Source organism: Thamnophis elegans, chromosome 5 (assembly GCF_009769535.1).
Source record: "Thamnophis elegans isolate rThaEle1 chromosome 5, rThaEle1.pri, whole genome shotgun sequence".
Taxonomy (NCBI): Eukaryota; Metazoa; Chordata; class Lepidosauria; order Squamata; family Colubridae; genus Thamnophis; species Thamnophis elegans.
Genome location: NC_045545.1, coordinates 84,348,659 through 84,367,006, shown reverse-complemented (window position 1 = coordinate 84,367,006; position 18,348 = coordinate 84,348,659). Strand labels below are relative to the sequence as shown.

The 18,348-nt window shown below is 40.8% G+C and overlaps 1 protein-coding gene across 1 annotated transcript in view; it reads right to left on the bottom strand.

Annotated features, from left to right (window-relative positions):
• Positions 1 to 18,348, bottom strand: part of RBM38 (RNA binding motif protein 38) — a 49,347-nt gene that overhangs the window by 17,976 nt on the left and 13,023 nt on the right. The window contains exon 3 of the mRNA XM_032217266.1: positions 10,885 to 10,939. Coding sequence (XP_032073157.1) covers positions 10,885 to 10,939 — 55 coding nt within the window. The remainder of the gene's footprint in view (positions 1 to 10,884; positions 10,940 to 18,348) is intronic.

The window sequence follows — 18,348 nt, the reverse complement described above, 5'->3', positions numbered from 1 at the left end:
TCTAGTGAAGAGAAGGACCAGGGGAGACATGATAGCAATGTTCCAATATTTGAGGGGCTGCCACAGAGAGGAAGGGGTCAAACTATTTTCCAAAGCACCCGAACGCCAGACAAGGAATAATGGATGGAAACTGACCGAGGAGAGATTCATCTAGAAATAAGGAAGAACTTTCTGATAGTGAGAACAATCAACCAATGGAACAGAAGTTGCCTTCAGAGGTTGTGGGGGCTTCATCACTTGAGACTTTCAAGAAGAGATTGGACTGCCCTTTGTCAGAAATGGTGTGGGGTCTCCTGCTTGAGCTGGGGTTGGACTAGATGACTTATGAGGTCCCTTCCAACTCTGTTAATCTGTTAAACTTATAAGTGTATATATGGACAAATGTACCTGAGAAGGTGGCCACATTTAGCCAATGTTGGCTGACCTAAGGAGCAGTTTAAGAAGAAAAAGAAGCTGTTAGTACTTGAAAAGAAGATTGCCTGGGAACTCCAAGCTTGTTGGCTCAACTGGAAAGTCAAAACACACCCAAGAAGGAAGTCACAAATCATTTCCAGAACATGCCAAGCTCCCTCACAAGAATATAGGCACTTCTCAACTTATAATCATTCGTTTAGTGACTGTTCAAAGTTACAACGGCACTGAAAAAAAAACTTTTAACAATTTCCCCATTTATGGTCACTGAAGCATCCCCATAATCACATGATCAAAATTCGGATGCCTGGTCCCTGGCATGCATTTATGACAGTTTTATGTGATCGTGTGGTGGGTTGCAGGAGGTACGCCCTGGTATGGGCGTACTGGTGCCTGCTGGGAGCACTGGGTACCGTTCCAGTATGGTGCTCTGGAGGGCCCACCCCCCGCCTGAGCTCCTTACCTGTATTTGAGCTCTTTGGCGCTTCCGCGCATGCAGCGTACGGTGCCTGTGCAATGCTCCGCCGAGCGACTGGAGCTTCGCAAAGGCATTGTGGAGGTAAGGATGCACGCATGAGCTGCGCATGTGTGCTACGCCCGTGCATGTGGGGGATGCCGGGCCCCGTTGCACTGTACCGGTTGCACCAAGTTCCGGAACCCACCACTGATGGGATCGCTTGTTTGCGACCTTCTGACAAGTAAAGTCAACGGGGAAGCCAGATAACCACCTTACTAACTTAAATGCAGTGATTCATTTAACAACTATGGCAAGAATGGTTGTAAAATAAGGCGAAACTCACGTAACTGTCTTGTGTAGCCACAGAAATATTGAGCTCAATTGTCTATGGAGATTCTCAGTTATCTAGGTCATGGTTATCTCAACTGTGATATTTTTTTCCAAAGGTGTTTTTTCCAGAGGCAACTGGACTTTCCGTTTTTTCTTTGAAGATGTTTCGCTTCTCATCCAAGATTTTAATCCAACATGCTTCTTCAGTGCTGAAGAAGCTTGTAGGGTGAAAAGCGAAAATGTCTTCAAAGAAAAAAAGGAAGTCCGGCTCTGGAAAAAGCATTTTTTTTGGACAACCTGCATGACTGAGAACCTTCATAGCAACCGGACTTTATTTTTCCAACAAAGTCCAGTTGCTTTTTTTGAAAAAAAAATTTGGGGGGTGCTCAATTGTGATTGTACGTTGAGGTCTACCTATATGTCCAAGCCTATGGACAGGTGATACGCTCCATGTGAAGGCTGGTACACTTTTCCTTCAAAGGGCCTTTGTTGCCTTTTTCAATCCCTAATCTTGAACCTGTGAGCAGAAAGTTCCGGGGGCAGAGATCTGTTCACAACCACCTGTCATGCCTGCAAGCAAGCCATCTTTTCTTTTTGGACTTCAGGCCTGCCACACTTTCTACTGTGGGAAAATATGGAGTTGGATGATATGTAGTCATAATAACATTCTTCTTAGAAAGTCAAGGTCATCCTTTGTCTCTGCACCTAGCCGGAACTGGATGGGTGGAATCTGCCTTCGTGGCACTGGAAGATTGGACCATGTGATGAACTTGTGGGTGTCGGGACAGGATCTTGAACTTTCAACTGGGTGGGAAAACCTGTAAGCTTTCAGATTCGGGTTTTCCCAGATGTGCTAACATGACATCTCTAATAAAGTGGAACTTTGAGGAAACACAAGTTTTATTTCATTGGGGGTGTTTTTTGGAACCCTGACACCACGTATGAATTCTCAGCATGTTCTAGGATTGCCTTATTTAGGCTGGCTTGTTCCACACTGAACAATCTGTGCAACCATGTGCAAATGGTATTCTGGCAGCTGCTTTAGCTGGATCTACTTGCACTTGAAGCCAAGTGGTGATTGGAAGTAGAGACAAAGAGATGAAAAAGAATCTGGGAGAAAAAAGATCAAGGGACGGATGCAATTTCTGCTATGGTAAGTGTATTGTAGTTGGCTGCAATTAAAAAAAAAGTATCAAGCGATGAATTGTCATCCTGTGTCATCCAGTGAAGTGAAGGGTGGAGAAGCTTTTTCACAGTGAATAAATACATTATGGTATTTGTTGCTGCTGTACTGCTCCTCAAAAACCAAGATCATGGTTGTCAGCAAACAACCCATTAATTTACCACAGATAACTTTGAAAGGAATACTACTCGAAAAAGTTGAAAGGATCACGTACCTCGGTTCTAATTTACATGAAAGCTGGAATATGACCACTGAAGTAACAACAAGGATAGAGAAAGCTCAAACAGCATTCTTCAAAGTGAAAAAGGTCTTCTGCAGTCACCACATAAGCCTAAGATTGAAAATCAGGCTTGTCAGATGCTACATCTTTTCTACCCTGGTCTACGGAGTGGAGAGTTGGTCTCTGATAGAAAGCCACTTGAAGAGACAAGAAGCATTTGAAATGTGGATTTACAGGCAGCTGTTATGCATACGTTGGGTTGACAAAAACAGAAATGAGGAGGTGATAAGCTGCCTGGGAAAGCCAAGGGAAATCATCAAAACCATAAAAAAGCAAATTAGAATATGAGATACTCGGAAAAATATGGCATACTATACTTAACCCTCCGGGGAAAGATTGAAGGCAAAGGAGGTCCAGGCAGAAGAAGAAGATCGTGGCTTCAAAACCTAAGGGACTAGGTGTGGACAAAACTCAACAAAACATTTTCATGCGGAGGTTGATAAAACTAGGATCGCCAACATAAGCGCCAACAGATATGGCCCAACAAGAAGAATTTGCTACTATGGCTTTTCAGACTCGATCCCACAGGAATGCAGATGTAGTATCGGTCTGCAACTTGTTAGAGGAGATGTGCTTTTTTCCTGGAATCACCTGTACAATCCTACAGCTGACTTAAGAAGATGCAGACAGTTGATGTGTTTGGGCCATTTTTGCTCCAAAGCAGAGATCTCCAACCTTGGCAACTTTAAGACCTGTGGACTTCAACTCCCAGAATTCCTCAGCCAGCAAAGCTTAAAGTTGCCAAGGTTGGAAAGCCCTGCTTCAAAGCACCTTTTGGGAAACTAATCTGAAGCACCGCACAATCTATTCACTACTATATATGGTTCTTAAAAAGTAGGACAGCTTTAAAAAAGGAATAGCACACATTTTGGGGGAAATACAACTATTGGTAGTTACTTGTCACATTTTTCTTATGTAATTGCTTCCCCTCATCTGTTCCTTTTCTGCCCTCAGTTAAAATGGCTCTTCTTATCTTAAAGCCATCTGTCGGGGCAGCCCAGCCAATCTGCAGGCATTCAACTCGGCTATTTTTCCAAAGTCTTCATCCTCCTCAATCCCTTTTCTCCCTGTCCTCCTTGGAAGTCCATGGCAAGAAGCTTTCTGAAAGAATAGCTCAGTTTGGCTGCCCTGTTATTTAATCCTTGGGGGGGGGGGGGACAACTAGCATATAGGAGTCTGTGTGCTTTGAAAGATTCAAGGAAAGAATTGTTTGAGAGTTGAGTGACCTAGAAATGTGACAAATTAAATTCAAGTCACTCTTGGCATCTTTGAAGATGCACACAGCCATAGAAATGAAAGGAGCCACAACAATCACCCTCTCCAACTTTCTGCAGTATGCTGGAAGACCAGTTATGAATGGGTTTTCTGGGATTCATTCAGCCGGTGGGACAGGATTTGCATGACTGCCCGGTTCTATTCTGCAGAGTGTTGTAAAGAAAGCTTGATTATGCTTTATTTGTTTACGTTCAAAGTATACGTTGGAATTAATGAAAGCTGCTATTGAAGGAAGGAAATGGCTGTTATGGTTACACAATGGTTACACCTGCTCTTTGCTCAGAGTCACCCTTATCACACTGTAATACCATTAATCACTAGAAACAAGGAGCAGTGTCACAGCTATTCACCACATAGTCCATTCAGTCGTAGCTTGGTTGGAATAAAATATGCAATTAAATATGAAATCTTGCTAGAAAGGTGCTCTTCTTCTCGGACTCCCACAAATGATTGCATTTTAAAGTGGTAGTATATAATATGGATATAATATCCTCGAATTGGTGTGTATGATACACTACAAAGTACATGGAAGATCCCAGTTCAAAGAACGTACAGATCAAGCTACATACTCTATTGTTCTAACCAAGCACAGTACTGTTTTCCTAAGAACTGATGGAAAAAGCAAAATGCAGACTCTTCAACTAAATGCATCCTGGGTTCAGTTGCTAAAATATATGCAGATAGTCCTTGTCCTACAACCAATCATTTAATGAGTGTCTGAAATTACAACAGCACTGAAAAAAATAACTTGCAACTGTTTTCACACGCATCCCCATGGCCACATGATCAAAATCAAACATTGGGCAACTGGCATGTATTTATGACAGCTGCAGTGTCCCGGGGTCATGTGATCATCTTTTGCAACTTTCTGATAAGCAAAGTCAATGGGGAAGCCATATTCACTTAACAACCGTCTTACTAGTTCAACAATTGCAGTGCTTCACTTAACGACTATGGCAAAAAAAACCTTGTAAAACAGGGCAAAACTCACTTAACAACTGTCTTGCTTAGAAATAGAAAATTTGGGCTCAATTGTGAACGCAAGTCGGGGATTATCTGTAAAGGATAAAGCTGGAAAATGGGAGCAAGCAAAACCACAGAAGATCAGGTGAGGAAAAAAGAAGCCAAAAAGGAAAGAAGTCCCAGGAATTCTGGAGTGAAAGTGAACACAGAGTGACAATGCATGAGAGAGAGAGGGAGAGAGGGAGAGGGAGGGAGAGAAAAGGGGAGAGAGGGAGGGAGAGAGAGGGAGAGAGGGAGAGAGAGGGAGAGGGGGGAGAGAGGGAGAGAAAAAGGGAGGGAGAGAGAGAAAGGAAGGGAGAGAGAGGGGGAGAGAGAAAGGGGGGAGAGAGAGAGAGAAAGAGGGAAGGAGAGGGAAGGGAGGTGGAGAGGGAGGGGAGAGGGAGAAAGTCAGAGAGAGGGAGGAAAGGAGAAGGAGAGAAGAAGGGAGAGGGGGAGGGAGAGAAAGAGGGAGGGAGAGGGAGATGGGAGGAGAAAGGGAGTGAGAGAGGGAAGAAGAGAGAGGGAGAGGGACAGAGGGGGGAGAGGCTCACCAAAAAGATTCAAAATGCTTGCAGGAAGGGAAAGAAAATGTTGTTTGCAAATATTATCTAGATTATCCAGTTATAAAAACTCCGGGAGGACCAAGGGTAAGCATGCTACTATTCTTTGTCATCAATAGAGACTCTGAGTGGGATTGGAGGTCCTCAGACTTCAAAGTTAAGAAGAAGGTCTTCATGATGCCATCTTTGCTTTTACCTCTGGAGGTCATACAAGGCAGGGAAGGCTAGCCTATTTATTCATCCCACTCTTGCTGACGGAGAAAAGGTTTGCACTATTTTCAATAAACATTCGAGTTCAGGTCCTCTAAAATATTCCCCAAGTTTTCCCGGTCATGCAAGCTACTTGTGTAAGCACTCTTCTCACCAACATCAAACATTTCTCTCCTCTTCTCTGTTTGCCCACCAACAAATCCACCTGCAGCACCTGATTTCTAGACGATTTCAGGGTGGGCTGGAAACAACAGTGACTTTTGACCTGTATTTTCTCCTCTTACTACAATTCTTACTCTGCATTTCCTTCTTGCCACTGCAGCTTCATCAGCTATAATAACCAAAGCCCTCAAAATTGGGACTGAGCCAATTCTTATTATTACGTAGTATCAAACATGCCATAAAAAGCTTCTAAGAAGTTTTAAACAAATGCAAGATTCATATTCATAGCCTCTGACAGTTCCTCTTTTTTCCTGGGCACTGTAAATTTAAAGCACATATTCATAGACAGGTCAGGATTCAACATCTCAAAGTCATTGTGCAAATGCCTATCTGGGCTTCTTCAGAGGAACTGCAGAATTAGGAAACATCAACAATTGAGAAATGTGGCTATAAAAAAAGCATCTACGGAAAGCACCAAGTGAATTGAACTGGGTTCTTGTTATAAATTTGAACAACCTTTTCACCATAACTGAATATAACAGAGTTGGAAGGGACCTTGGAGGTCTTCTAGTCCAACCCCCTGCTCAAGCAGGAAACCCTACACCATTTCAGACAAATGTTTGTCCAATCTCTTCTTTAAAACCCCCAGATTTGGAGCAAGTTGTTCCACTGATTAATTGTTTTTATTGTCAGGAAATTTCTCCTGAGTTCTAGGTTGTAACAGACTTTACTGAATGAAAATGCTGCTCTGCTGCTGATGGCAAATAGAAAACACATTGGAAATTGGAATATCTTTGCACTTGGCTATTAAGAGTAAATAAAAAGATTTCTTACTTTTCCTCCAAAATAAAATGAGCATTCCAAAATTAGCGTTAGGAATGGTGTGGAAAAACTTATTTGAACCCTCTATACCAGTGATGGCGAACCTATGGCAAGTGTGTCAGAGATGGCACTCAGAGCCCTCTCTGCTGGCACGCGCACAGTTGCCCCAGGTCAGATCTCTATGGCTTTTCTTTTGTGAGCTTGCTTCCCTGCAAACAACGAAACAGAAGCTCACAAAAGAAAAAGGTCTTACCGCTTGCTGTGCTGCCGATATTGGAATGACCTGCCTTCCGCCAGCCAGCTGGTCTTTGAATCTTTGCTGCGCATACGCATGTCCGTGCATGCACACGTCCATGTTTGCTCGCATGCACTTTTCAGTTTGGGCATGCGCACGCGAGCTGTTTGGGCACTTGGTGTCTAAAAGGTTCACCATCACTGTTCTATACAAACCAAACAGATATATTAGCAATAGCAATAGCCCTTAGACTTGTATATCGCTTCATCGTGCTTTACAGCCCTCTCTACAGAGTCAGCACATTCCCCCCAACAATATGGTTCCTCATTGTACCAACTTAGGAAGGAGGGAAGGCTGAGTCAACCTTGAGCCGGTCAAATTCCTTGCTGTGAGCAGTATTAGCCTGCAAACACTGGGCCACCATGGCTCCCTATTAATTCCCTATTATGATGCCACCAGAGCAGCAAGAGGGGAAAAAAACACACCATCACCACTGGAATCATAAACTCAGAAGAGTGGAATAATCCAGAGCAGGAAAGTTGGAGAGGGAAGCTCTAAAGAAAGACAGTTTATGTGTGGGTTTCTGGTTGGGGGGGGGGGGGAGACACAGAGAAGATTAAATATTAATTCCTCTTGGCAAAGAAAACAATGGTCCATTGTTTCTTAAACCATCAGCCTTCCAAAGTTTTTTCTCCCCCCCCCCTCCCCAAGAGAACCGAATTTCCCCAAATTCATTAAAAGACACACGCATACCCACAAATTTCCATTTTCAGAAAGCAGTGCTGGAGAGCGAAGGAGAGCGATTCAGAGAATTACATCAATCATTAAACAGTTAAATGAAGTTAGGATGACAGTTGCTATTGTTGTCTCTAAGCACTCTTGGCTTTTCCACAGCAGCTGCCAGATCCTATTAGATGTATAAAAAGAGGATGCTTTAGACCAAAGAGAGCTGGGATATTCTATTGAAAAGTGGAGACAATAGCCGATTTCTGTAAACTCCTCAAGTCCTGTATAACATCTGTCCAGAATCAATTTTTGACCTAATGTTTCTTTTCACTGAATATTAGATTTACTATCTGAATGCAATTTGTTCTCTGGCCTGGAATTGCCGTGCGGGGCCCAAAGCAATGAGATGCAACCCGCTGCCAAGGCCTCCTGCATCGGCACCATTTAAATTAGAACTCAAACAAACAAACAAAGCTTTTGTTGGATTTTATAAAACTCACACAGCATGTCCTCGTAAGAGGCCTTTGGGTGCCTCAAGCCCAGGGAGGCCACAGTCCTATGGGACAAGGACCTCAGGAAAGAGATCTGCCTAAAGTCCAAGTAACACCCCCAACGAAAGAAAGCTCCAAGGCTTGAAGTTCCTCAAAGTTCCATTTTATTAGAGATGTCATGTTGGCACATCGGGGAAAACCTTAATCTGAAAGCGTCCAGGTTTTCACCACCCAAGTGAAAGTTCAAGCCTCTGCCAAGCACCCACATGTCCCTCACATGGTCCAATCAGGCACCGTCCCAACCAGAGATGCCTCCCAATCACACCACTCGAGGTGCAGGGCAAGATGACCTTGTCTCTCTGAGAAAGGAATATTATTTAGACCAGTGTTTCTCAACCTTGTCAACTTGAAGACGTCCGGACTTCAACTCCCAGAATTCCCCAGCCAGCATTCGCTGGCTGGGGAATTCTGGGAGTTGAATCCGGACATCTTCAAGTTGACAAGGTTGAGAAACACTGATTTAGACTATATATCTCCCCTACTCTATATAATTCCCCCCTCCCATTTTCCCACAGTAGAAAATGTGGCAGGCCTGATGGCCCAATGCAAATGATGGCCTCCAGGCCTGACGTTGTCACCCATAAAAAACACAGTCTCAGGGAATCATATGAAGGATCCTTTCAACTCCAGGGATAAGAATAAGATAAGTTCAAATGCATGAGTTCACATGTCAGGTTAAGCCATAGTTGGCTGAAAAAACATCCATCGGTTGAGTTTTTTTTCATGTTGGGAAGATGTAGCAGGTTAGGCTAAAGTAGACCAAGCCACGTTAAAGGCTAGCATTTTATAGGAATGCAATCATTTTGCATGAGATACGTAAGCATAAAAGCTAAGCCATAATGTGAATGGCTTTATTTATTTTTCCGTGTATAAATCCAGCCAACCGTGGTTTGTTCAAATAAACAATATAATTAAACTATGACTTGAAGGCTCTGATCAAACCCAATCTCGTCATGGGGGAAGCATTATGGGAAGACTGGGTGGGTACACACAACCCGTTAAATCTTAAGCATAAGTCACACAACCACTGGGTATACGTTACACATTCTACCTATGTAAATAACAGAATATATTAAAGCTTAATTTCATGGTCTAACTTTCAAAACATTTAAAGATCACTCAATCCCATTTGAACTCAGCATAGTGTACATATGTATCTAGAACCCTGTAATAAGATAAATCAATAAATTAAATCAATAAATTTGATTAAATAAATAAAAATGTATGAATCTAGATGTTCTGCTTCCCAGAATAGGGTAAGAACCTCCACTCTGTTTCATCACCTATGATCATGAAATAGAGGAATTCAATTTAGCACTTATATACCACTTCATAGTGCTTTACAGCCCTTTCTAAGATTTTAGATTTTTAGATTTTTAGATTTTATTTGTGATTTATAGGCCGCCCTTTTCCCTGAGGGGACTCAGGGCGGCTTACAATTCATGGGAGAGGGAGTGCAAGACAAAACATAAGACAATACGTGAATAAGAAAAAAATAAAGCAATAAAACACAACTTTCATTCCACATTCGGGTGGGGGCGAATTAGAATCTTATCCCCAGGCCTGACGGGATAGCCAGATCTTAAGGGCTGTGCGGAAGGTCTGGACGGTGGTGAGGGTGCGAATCTCCACGGGGAGATCGTTCCAAAGGGTTGGAGCTGCTACTGAGAAGGCTCTCCTCCGCGTAGTCGCCAGTTGGCACTGACTGGCGGATGGAACTCGGAGGAGGCCTAATCTGTGCGATCTAATAGGTCGAAGGGAGGTAATCGGCAGGAGGCGGTCTCTCAAGTGGGCTTTACAGAGTCAGCCTATTGCCCCCAACAATCTGAGTCCCCATTTTACCCACCTCGGAAGGATGGAAGGCTGAGTCAACCTTGAGCTGGTGAGATCTGAACTGCCAAACTGCAGCTAACAGGCAGCTGAAGTAGCCTGCAGTATTGCACTCTAACCACTGCGCCACCTCAGCTCTATTTACTAAAAGTGGAGATCAGTGGTGGGATTCAGAAATTTTTACTACAGGTTCTGTAGGTGTGGCTTGGCAGGCTTGGCACGACTTGGTGGGCGTGGTAGGGGAAGGACACTGTAAAATCTCCATTCCCTCCCCACTCCAGGGGAAGGCACTACAAAATCCCCATTCCCTCCCGATCAGCTGGGACTCAGGAGGTAGAGAATAGATGGGGGCAGGTCCAGTCAGAGGTGGTATTTACCAGTTCTCCAAACTACTCAAAATTTCAACTACTGGTTCTTCAGAACTGGTCAGAACATGCTGAATACCACCTCTGGCGGAGATCATGGAATGAGCTTACAGATGATCCATCCCTGTAACAATTCTGGGACATAATGAAGAGGACCAGAGAAATAGAAATGTTGAACTATATCAGGAAGGAAACTTGTTTTTAATGTATTTTAAGATTATCCACTGTCTATAATCAATTGCTGACATAGTTGGCCCTACAAATAGAATGAACAGATGAACAAACAATCAAACAAATCACCCAATCTAAGGAAGTTTTCAAAAGGTTTGCTTCATATTCTAAGTGAGGACCAAGAATTCTTGTTTGAGATGCTGTAGCCATACCACATTTTGTAATCTAGAGCTTGTTTCCTCTGTCTTTGATGCTTTATGAATTCGTACCCAGATTGGTGGTTAACCCAGTTAAAAAAGAAAAGTTCCACTTACCCATAGGGTCTCTGAATAAGAGCTGGATGTAACTGCTGCACCCCTAAGGTAAAACCTAGGGAAAAATAGTTGAAGGAAAGTTAAACTAAATCATGCAACTTGGTGGCTTCTTCAACAGTGCAACCCAACTATAGGATATACATTTTATCGCTTTCATATTTCACTTGTCATTATGCACTAAACTGTTTTGGATTGTGCTAGAAAGATGTATATGGCATGTCTTCCCTTTCTTTAAAACTTTCCATCCGGCATACAAAAAAAAAATGTACTTCAATGTTTTAATGATTGACGAATGATGAAATATTTGTGTTTTTTAAAAGAAATAAAACCTTTTTAAGATGAAAAAAAAAACTTTCCATCCTTTCTTACACAACATGACTTGAGTAGAATAATGGTACTGCAGTTGATCAATTCTCCCCAAATGTCTAGATTGATGTTCATGTTTGCATCTTTTATTACTTTCTACTCAAGTGCCTCCAGTTTATTTATTTATTTATATTGTGATTAAATTCAATTCTCTTAATGTTCACCTTGAGATTGCATTGCATTTACATCTTTGTTTCCTTTTGGTACACCTTCTGGAAGCAGAGTAATAAACATTTAAAATAACTTCAGTATGAACTGTGGAAGTGTTTTAACTCAAAATAGGGTCTCTCCTTGGTCTTCTCTATTTTTGGCAAAGAAAGTTTCAAAAATATCGTCCCCAGGTGAAATAGTACATACTGCGGAAGTGTACTTAAATCACAGCTTAAGCTTTATTAGCATCCATCTTAATTAGGTTTTCCTTAATTATTTACTATGCTGGGAACTCCATTCACTGCATTAACTCATAGTTCTGTAAACTGTGCACACAAACAAAAATAATTTAAATCACTTTAATTTGTTTAATTTACTCTTTTTGGGGGGCCACTTCCCCCTTAAACAGCAAAGGTGGGAATAATGGGGAAAGACTGGGAAAAATGGGGAAAGTTACTAAAACAATAGAAGTAAAAGAGAGAGAAAAGAGTGGGAACAAAAAATATAGAAACTACAAAAACAAGAAAAAGAAAAAGCTGGGCAAATGTGTGGAAGAAAAGAATATAAGAGGAGTTCCTGGAGAATAAGAGAAAATGGTTGAAAGGAGGAAAGAAGGAAAAGGATTTACTAGTAAAATAGAATGAAATACGGTAATATTGTCAATGGTATATAGCTAATAGGATGTGAGGGAAACAAATTAATATTATTAATTGTGGATAGTTAATTAAGTGAAATGTTTATTATACAAAATTAAATTTGAGTATATATGTTATTGATAGTAAAATAGAATAATAGATGGAAATGAAATGTTAAATTTGATTAACTTGGAGGGGCAAATAATGATGTTGTTTATATATTAAAAAGAAATTAAAGTTAAGTTGGAAAATATGAAAAGAAAATAAGATGGCTGAAATTTGAAATGGAAATGTGATGTAAAATGAACTATGCACAAGAGAAGATGTAAAGTGGGGAAAATCCAGGCAACACTTTGTTTATAAAAGAAGTTAAAATATGTAACAAAAAAAACTTTGCTTAAAAAAAAATTCAGTAGAGTAATTAGGTTTAGTATGTTTTGTGAACTTAACTAATGTATACTATGGGAAGAGCTAGTTATGCTTTGTAGAAAAATCCATGCATTGCAGAAAATCATATTCATAATCTGCCTAATGTTATTTCTTCTATATGTTTTTTTAAAAAAGACGATTAAAGAAGAAATTGTGCAGAACAGAGTATTATTCAGATAAATGACCCTTTCTTTGGTAGATAAATGCAGCACTGACATGAACCTGATTTATACAAAATCACTTCTACCTAATTGGAAAATATTTGGCTGTAGTTTTTCAACTCTGTATACAAATTGAAATCATTTTCCTCTTTATGCAGCCATTTCTTTCTGTTTTTACAATACATTTGTTTTTAATGCATATTCAAAATTGCAGATATACATTCAAATATGCTCCACACACTAAAATATATTTGAATATACTTTGTTTTCTTTTTTAAAAAAACAATTAAGATCTTCAGCTTATATCTTTGCAGTTTCTATTTCATGTCTTACACAATGCTAGAAACTGAGGAAACAGAATCTATATTGAAGTGCAGGGCTCAAGATTTCTCTTGCTGATTTCCCATCTGCACGTGTGAAATTCTATCGTTTCACCTCATTTTGGCTTTATTTACAAATGTGAAATTTCCAGCAATCCTCTTGTTTTCAGGAACCTCACAATTTAGCTTTCTACATAGGAGGGAACTTTTTGTTAATGAAGCAGTAATACAGCTGCATATACCCTCTGGGACAGAGAAACACAGAGCTGGAAGGGGATGAATCCACAAAATTCTACCCGCAGCTTCATGCAAGAATTCAAATTAAAGTCCCCTTCAAGATCACACCAAGAAAGAGAAAGTCAGCACCTCTCTGGGTTCCCTGCATTTTCTCCAAGGAAGATACATATTTCTAACCTTCAGTTGATACCTCTGAAATTTAAATTTATTACTAGCTGATAAACCGGTGTTGTCCGGGTATTTATTTATAGGGGGGAAATGTCCGGACCAAACATAATTTCTAATGTTGGATTTTCCCCCTTACCAGAGGGAGCCCCTTGTGGAGTACTGTGAAGCCCTTACCATGGCAATTGCTCTCCGCTGTACATTAGAAGCCATTTTATGGCAGTACAGTAGAAGCTATTTTAAAGCACAACAGGCTGTATCTTAACAGAACACATAACCCGAGGGATGTTAGGGATGCCTTATCCCCACAGTATTTTTTTCCAGAGAGTAAGTCATCTGTGTACCAAATTTGGTTGAAATTGCTTGAGGTGTTTCAGAGTTATGCTGGAACACAAACACACACAGAGCCATTTTTGTTTAGATAGATTCTGTGTCCTGCATTTGAAACAATCAAAAAGTTCTGAAGTTCTTCTGTCTAGCAGAGATGTTTGAAGAATGCATTAGTATATCCCTCTTCACTCTTGAGGTTAAACATACTCAGTCCCTTCAATTGGTGCCCATGGGTTCTCACCTTAATGTTGCTAGGCCAGTGATGGTGAACCAGCAATCCCCAACAATTATTTTCAGAAGCATGCCTGGTTCTCAACACAATTTTTGGAGGCTGTAGGGACCACACAAGAATGGGGTGTACTTTTTGCATGGTCTCTGGTATTTCTAAAAATGAGTTTATTTTGCTTGTATTTCATTTTTGTAATTACTTGATATTTCTTTATATAATGCAAGATTGGACTGTATTTTTTAAATAAGTGAATTCCAGCAGAGTCAAATTAGGCATTTTCTCAATTTTTTGACCAGAGCCCAAATGCCTTAAGGGGCATTTCAAGAAATTAAGATGGTTGCAGCCCAAAATTGTCCTAGGAAATGTGTTCATCTACTATTGTGGGGGAAAGTCAAAGGTCAGATTGTTTTAAATTTAAGAAATTAAATGAGAAGCTAACATGCATCAAAGCAAAGTGCCAACTCAAGCATTATCATCATTTCCAGGAACGTTTCTGGGCTCAGAAGCTTTCTTGGAAAATACACTGACAGGACTTTTAGGCTGTCTTTTCTTTGGAAGTGTGCCTACTCTCCCCCCACCAGGAGAAAGAAGATGGAAGAGGAAGTGATGCAGAGGATTCTGGGAAATGACATAAATTGGTAGAAGCAATCCAGACAGCTTGTCTTCCAAGAAATGAGTGATAGGTGATTGGTTCCACTCATTGTGGCTGCCATTTTGTGTAGGTGCTTGTGACATGAAAGTGCTTGTGAAATGCTCTCACCAGTCCAAATTTGCACATTAACTCTGCAAGATGTGGATAATCAATTAGATGTGCATATTTTTAAATACGCATCTCAATGGAATTTTGCCGGGTTTAAAATTTCTCTTGAACAGCAAATGAAGGATGGGCAAAGCATTGCAAACTGAAATATCCCAAATTCAAAACACCCTGTTCTGAGCACAAAACAGCCCTTTTAAATGTTTTGGAAACATTTCAAGTTTGCCACTGAGAGTTTCATGCTCAGAACAGTCAATCTTGACGCCTGTCGAAAGGGCTCAAAAACCAGTTTTGTGTCAAACCTGAAACAAGTGGTTTGGAGAGGGAGAGAGAGAGAGAGAGACATTTAAATTTGAAATGTTTGCTTATACTTAGCAAGAAAACTTTATCTAAAGGCGAGTAATTTTAAAGCATCAAATTAATGAAATGATGAGGTAAAAGTAAAGCTTCCCCTCACACATATGTACTAACTGTTCCTGATTCTAGGGGGCAGTGCTCATCTGCGTTTCAAAACCGAAGAGCCAGCGCTGTCCGAAGACTTCTCCGTGGTCATGTGGCCAGCATTTCTAAATGCTGAAGGAGCACAGAATGCTGTTGCCTTCCCACCAAAGGTGGTTCCTATTTTTCTACTTGCATTTGTACATGCTTTCAAACTGCTAGGTTGGCAGAAGCTGGGCCAAGTAACGGGAGCTCACTCCATTAGCTAGGGATTTGAATTGCCAAACTGCCGACCTTTGTGATCGACAAGCTCAGTGTCTTAGCCACTGAGCCCTTGTGAGATCATGAGGATGATGGATTAATTCCAATTTCTGCTTGGCTTCAAATGTGCCCATTTTGGATGGCACAACCAATTCTGATTGAGGCAAACAAAAAAAGGATAAAGTTTGGACAAAAATGAAAAAGGGAACATTCGCACCCTGTTCTACCATCGGACTCTGGTCATCTGCTACAAAAGGCTACCTAGCTTTGCTATTTAAGTATAAATTCCAGACATTGGTTTTGTGAACATTTTTCTTGTTTCCCCATCATGATTTTGGTAGCTTTCATATAACGTTCATAGAAAAACAGAGAAAAAGATATGTATCCTTAATCATTGTCCTGTCTCTATTAAGCTTCATGTCAGACTCAACAATAAAACTCAGCTCTCCAGATAGATTACACCTTATTCAGAAAACAATTTACTCAGCATTAAGATGGTTTGATTGAACTAGCTTCTTCTTTTTTTTCAATAAGAAGAAAGTCACATATAAACAAAATATATGTTCAGGACTCAGAAATCAATAAATATATATACATCTTATGCTCCTGGATTAAAATTCTAGGTTTTTCACACCAAACTTTATGTTTCAATAGATACTGCCTATTCTCTTGATTGCTTGGAAGCTCCTGGTCTTCTGTTATCATCTGAGAAATGTTTCTCAAGCCATGCCAGCTTCATTCCTTACATCAGGCAACATTCCCTACTAACTGTAAGGACAGCACATGTTGATTTTGCGAAGTATTTTATTTAAACTTCATCTCTATAGCTGCCCATCTCAATCCAGTGACTCTGGATGGTGAACAAGTGCAAGTTGCACAAGTGAAAACAATGTTCAGTTTTATCCCGAGCATGCTAGAATCTCTAACCTCCAGTCTATCTTACAAGCCAATGGACTATTGCATATGTCTCGTCATGAAGGGCATGAAATGTGGCATTGCAGGAAAAAATGCATAGTTTAGTTTACTTTATTGTCACTGCACATTGTACAATGAAATTAAATGCCATCTTCGGTGTACATTTTAACTGAAAAAATAAAAACACAAACACACATCCGTCACATGCTATATAATTGAAATTGAAAACCTGATATTGCATTAATATTGAACTATAAAGTAGAATTCAATATGGTTACAGCCCTGGAATAGAAGCTGTTTTTCAGCCTGTTTGTCCTTGTTTTTATTGTCCTGTACCGTCTGCTAGATGGTAATAGTTAAAAAAAAAAAAGGGTGCCCGGGATGAGATGGATCTTTAAGAATGTTTTGAACGTTCTTAAAGCAGCGGGAGCTATAAAACTCTTCCAAAGAGGGGAAAGGGCAACCAATGATTCTCTGGGCAATGATGTTAACCCTCTGGAGCGCTGTCCTATCTGCCACTGTGCAATTGCCAAACCATACATAGGTGCAGTAAGTTAAAATACTCTCTATGGTGCAGCAGTAGAAGGTCACCAGCAGTGTTTCATGTTTCCTGAGAAGTCTCAAGTAGTATAATCTCTGCTGGGCCCTTTTGACCAGTGCTGCAATGTGAGTGCTCCAGGTCAGGTCCTCTAAGAATCCAATTGCAAAACAAGCGTATGAAGAATTAATGAGTCAAGATGAAAGGGAAGATGGAGAAACTTGTGTAATGGGATGGAGCTGCTGAGATCCTCAAAAACATAGAAGTGAGGCATTTGAGGAACAAAAGCGAATGTTTGAATCAATATACATGTGAGGGGTATAAGGATGGCTTGCAAGAATAGAAAAATATAAAGGTATAATTTAGATTTGGTTACTTTTTCCTTTATTTTTATCTTTAATTTCTGTTGTTTTATTACTTTCCCCCTGTGCATGGAATAATGTTACTTATCCCCTAAAGCAGGGGTGTCAAACTCTCATTGTCATGGCAGCGTCATGTGACATATCGGGACTTCCCCCCCTTCACTAAACTGGGTGTGGGTGTGGCCAGCATGTGACACATCTGGTCCATGGCCCGCATGTTTAAGAGCCCTGCCCTAAAGGAACAGTACAATAGGTATGTATATACACATCCAGCTGCTTTGGATTGCTTAAGCCATGGTTTAGAACAGGGTGTAGACCCACTCAGTAATGCAAAACACTAAACGAAGATTATTAACCATGCTTATTGAACAACCCACAATAAGCATGGTTAATAATACAAACTAAATACATCTTTCAATTATATAGGCTATATTTGGCAAATTATGGTTGCAGATAAAGGTTGCATTTGAATCATCTGGTACATCACTTTAAAACTTCTTACACAGAATGACAGGTTATAAATATTTGAATAAATCAATAAAGCTAGGCCAGAAAACAGGGAAACTCCATAATGATTTAGTGTAGCAGTCCCAACTTTTCTGGCACTTGTGACTGGTATTGTGGAAGACAATTTTTCCATGGATCAGGGAGGGCGGAGGGGGAGGAGAACCAGGGAGCGGGGAGGACCCGACCTATTTCCTTAGTATGCACAGTTAACAGTAGGATTCACGCTTCTATAAGGATCTAGCCTGTTGATCTGAAGTGGAGCCAAAGCGGTGATGCTAGCACTGGGGAATGGCAGCAAATACAGATGAACTGTCACTTGTTCGCTCACTGCTCACCTCGACCTCTGCAGCCCAATTCCTAACAAGCCATGGACCAGTATCGGTCCATGACCTGGGGGATGGAGCCCTCGGACTTAGTGCAGAGTTTCCCACCTCAGCAACTTTTAAGCTGTATTGAACACATACCAATGAGCCATGGTGGCGCAGTGGTTAGAGTGCAGTGCTGCAGGCTACTTCTGCTGACTGCTGGCTGACTGCAATTTGGCAGTTCAAATCTCACCAGGCTCAAGTTTGACTCAGCCTTCCATCCTTCTAAGGTAGGTAAAATGAGAACCCAGATTGTTGGGGGGCGATAAAAACCACTTAGGGAGATCTGTAAAGCCCTG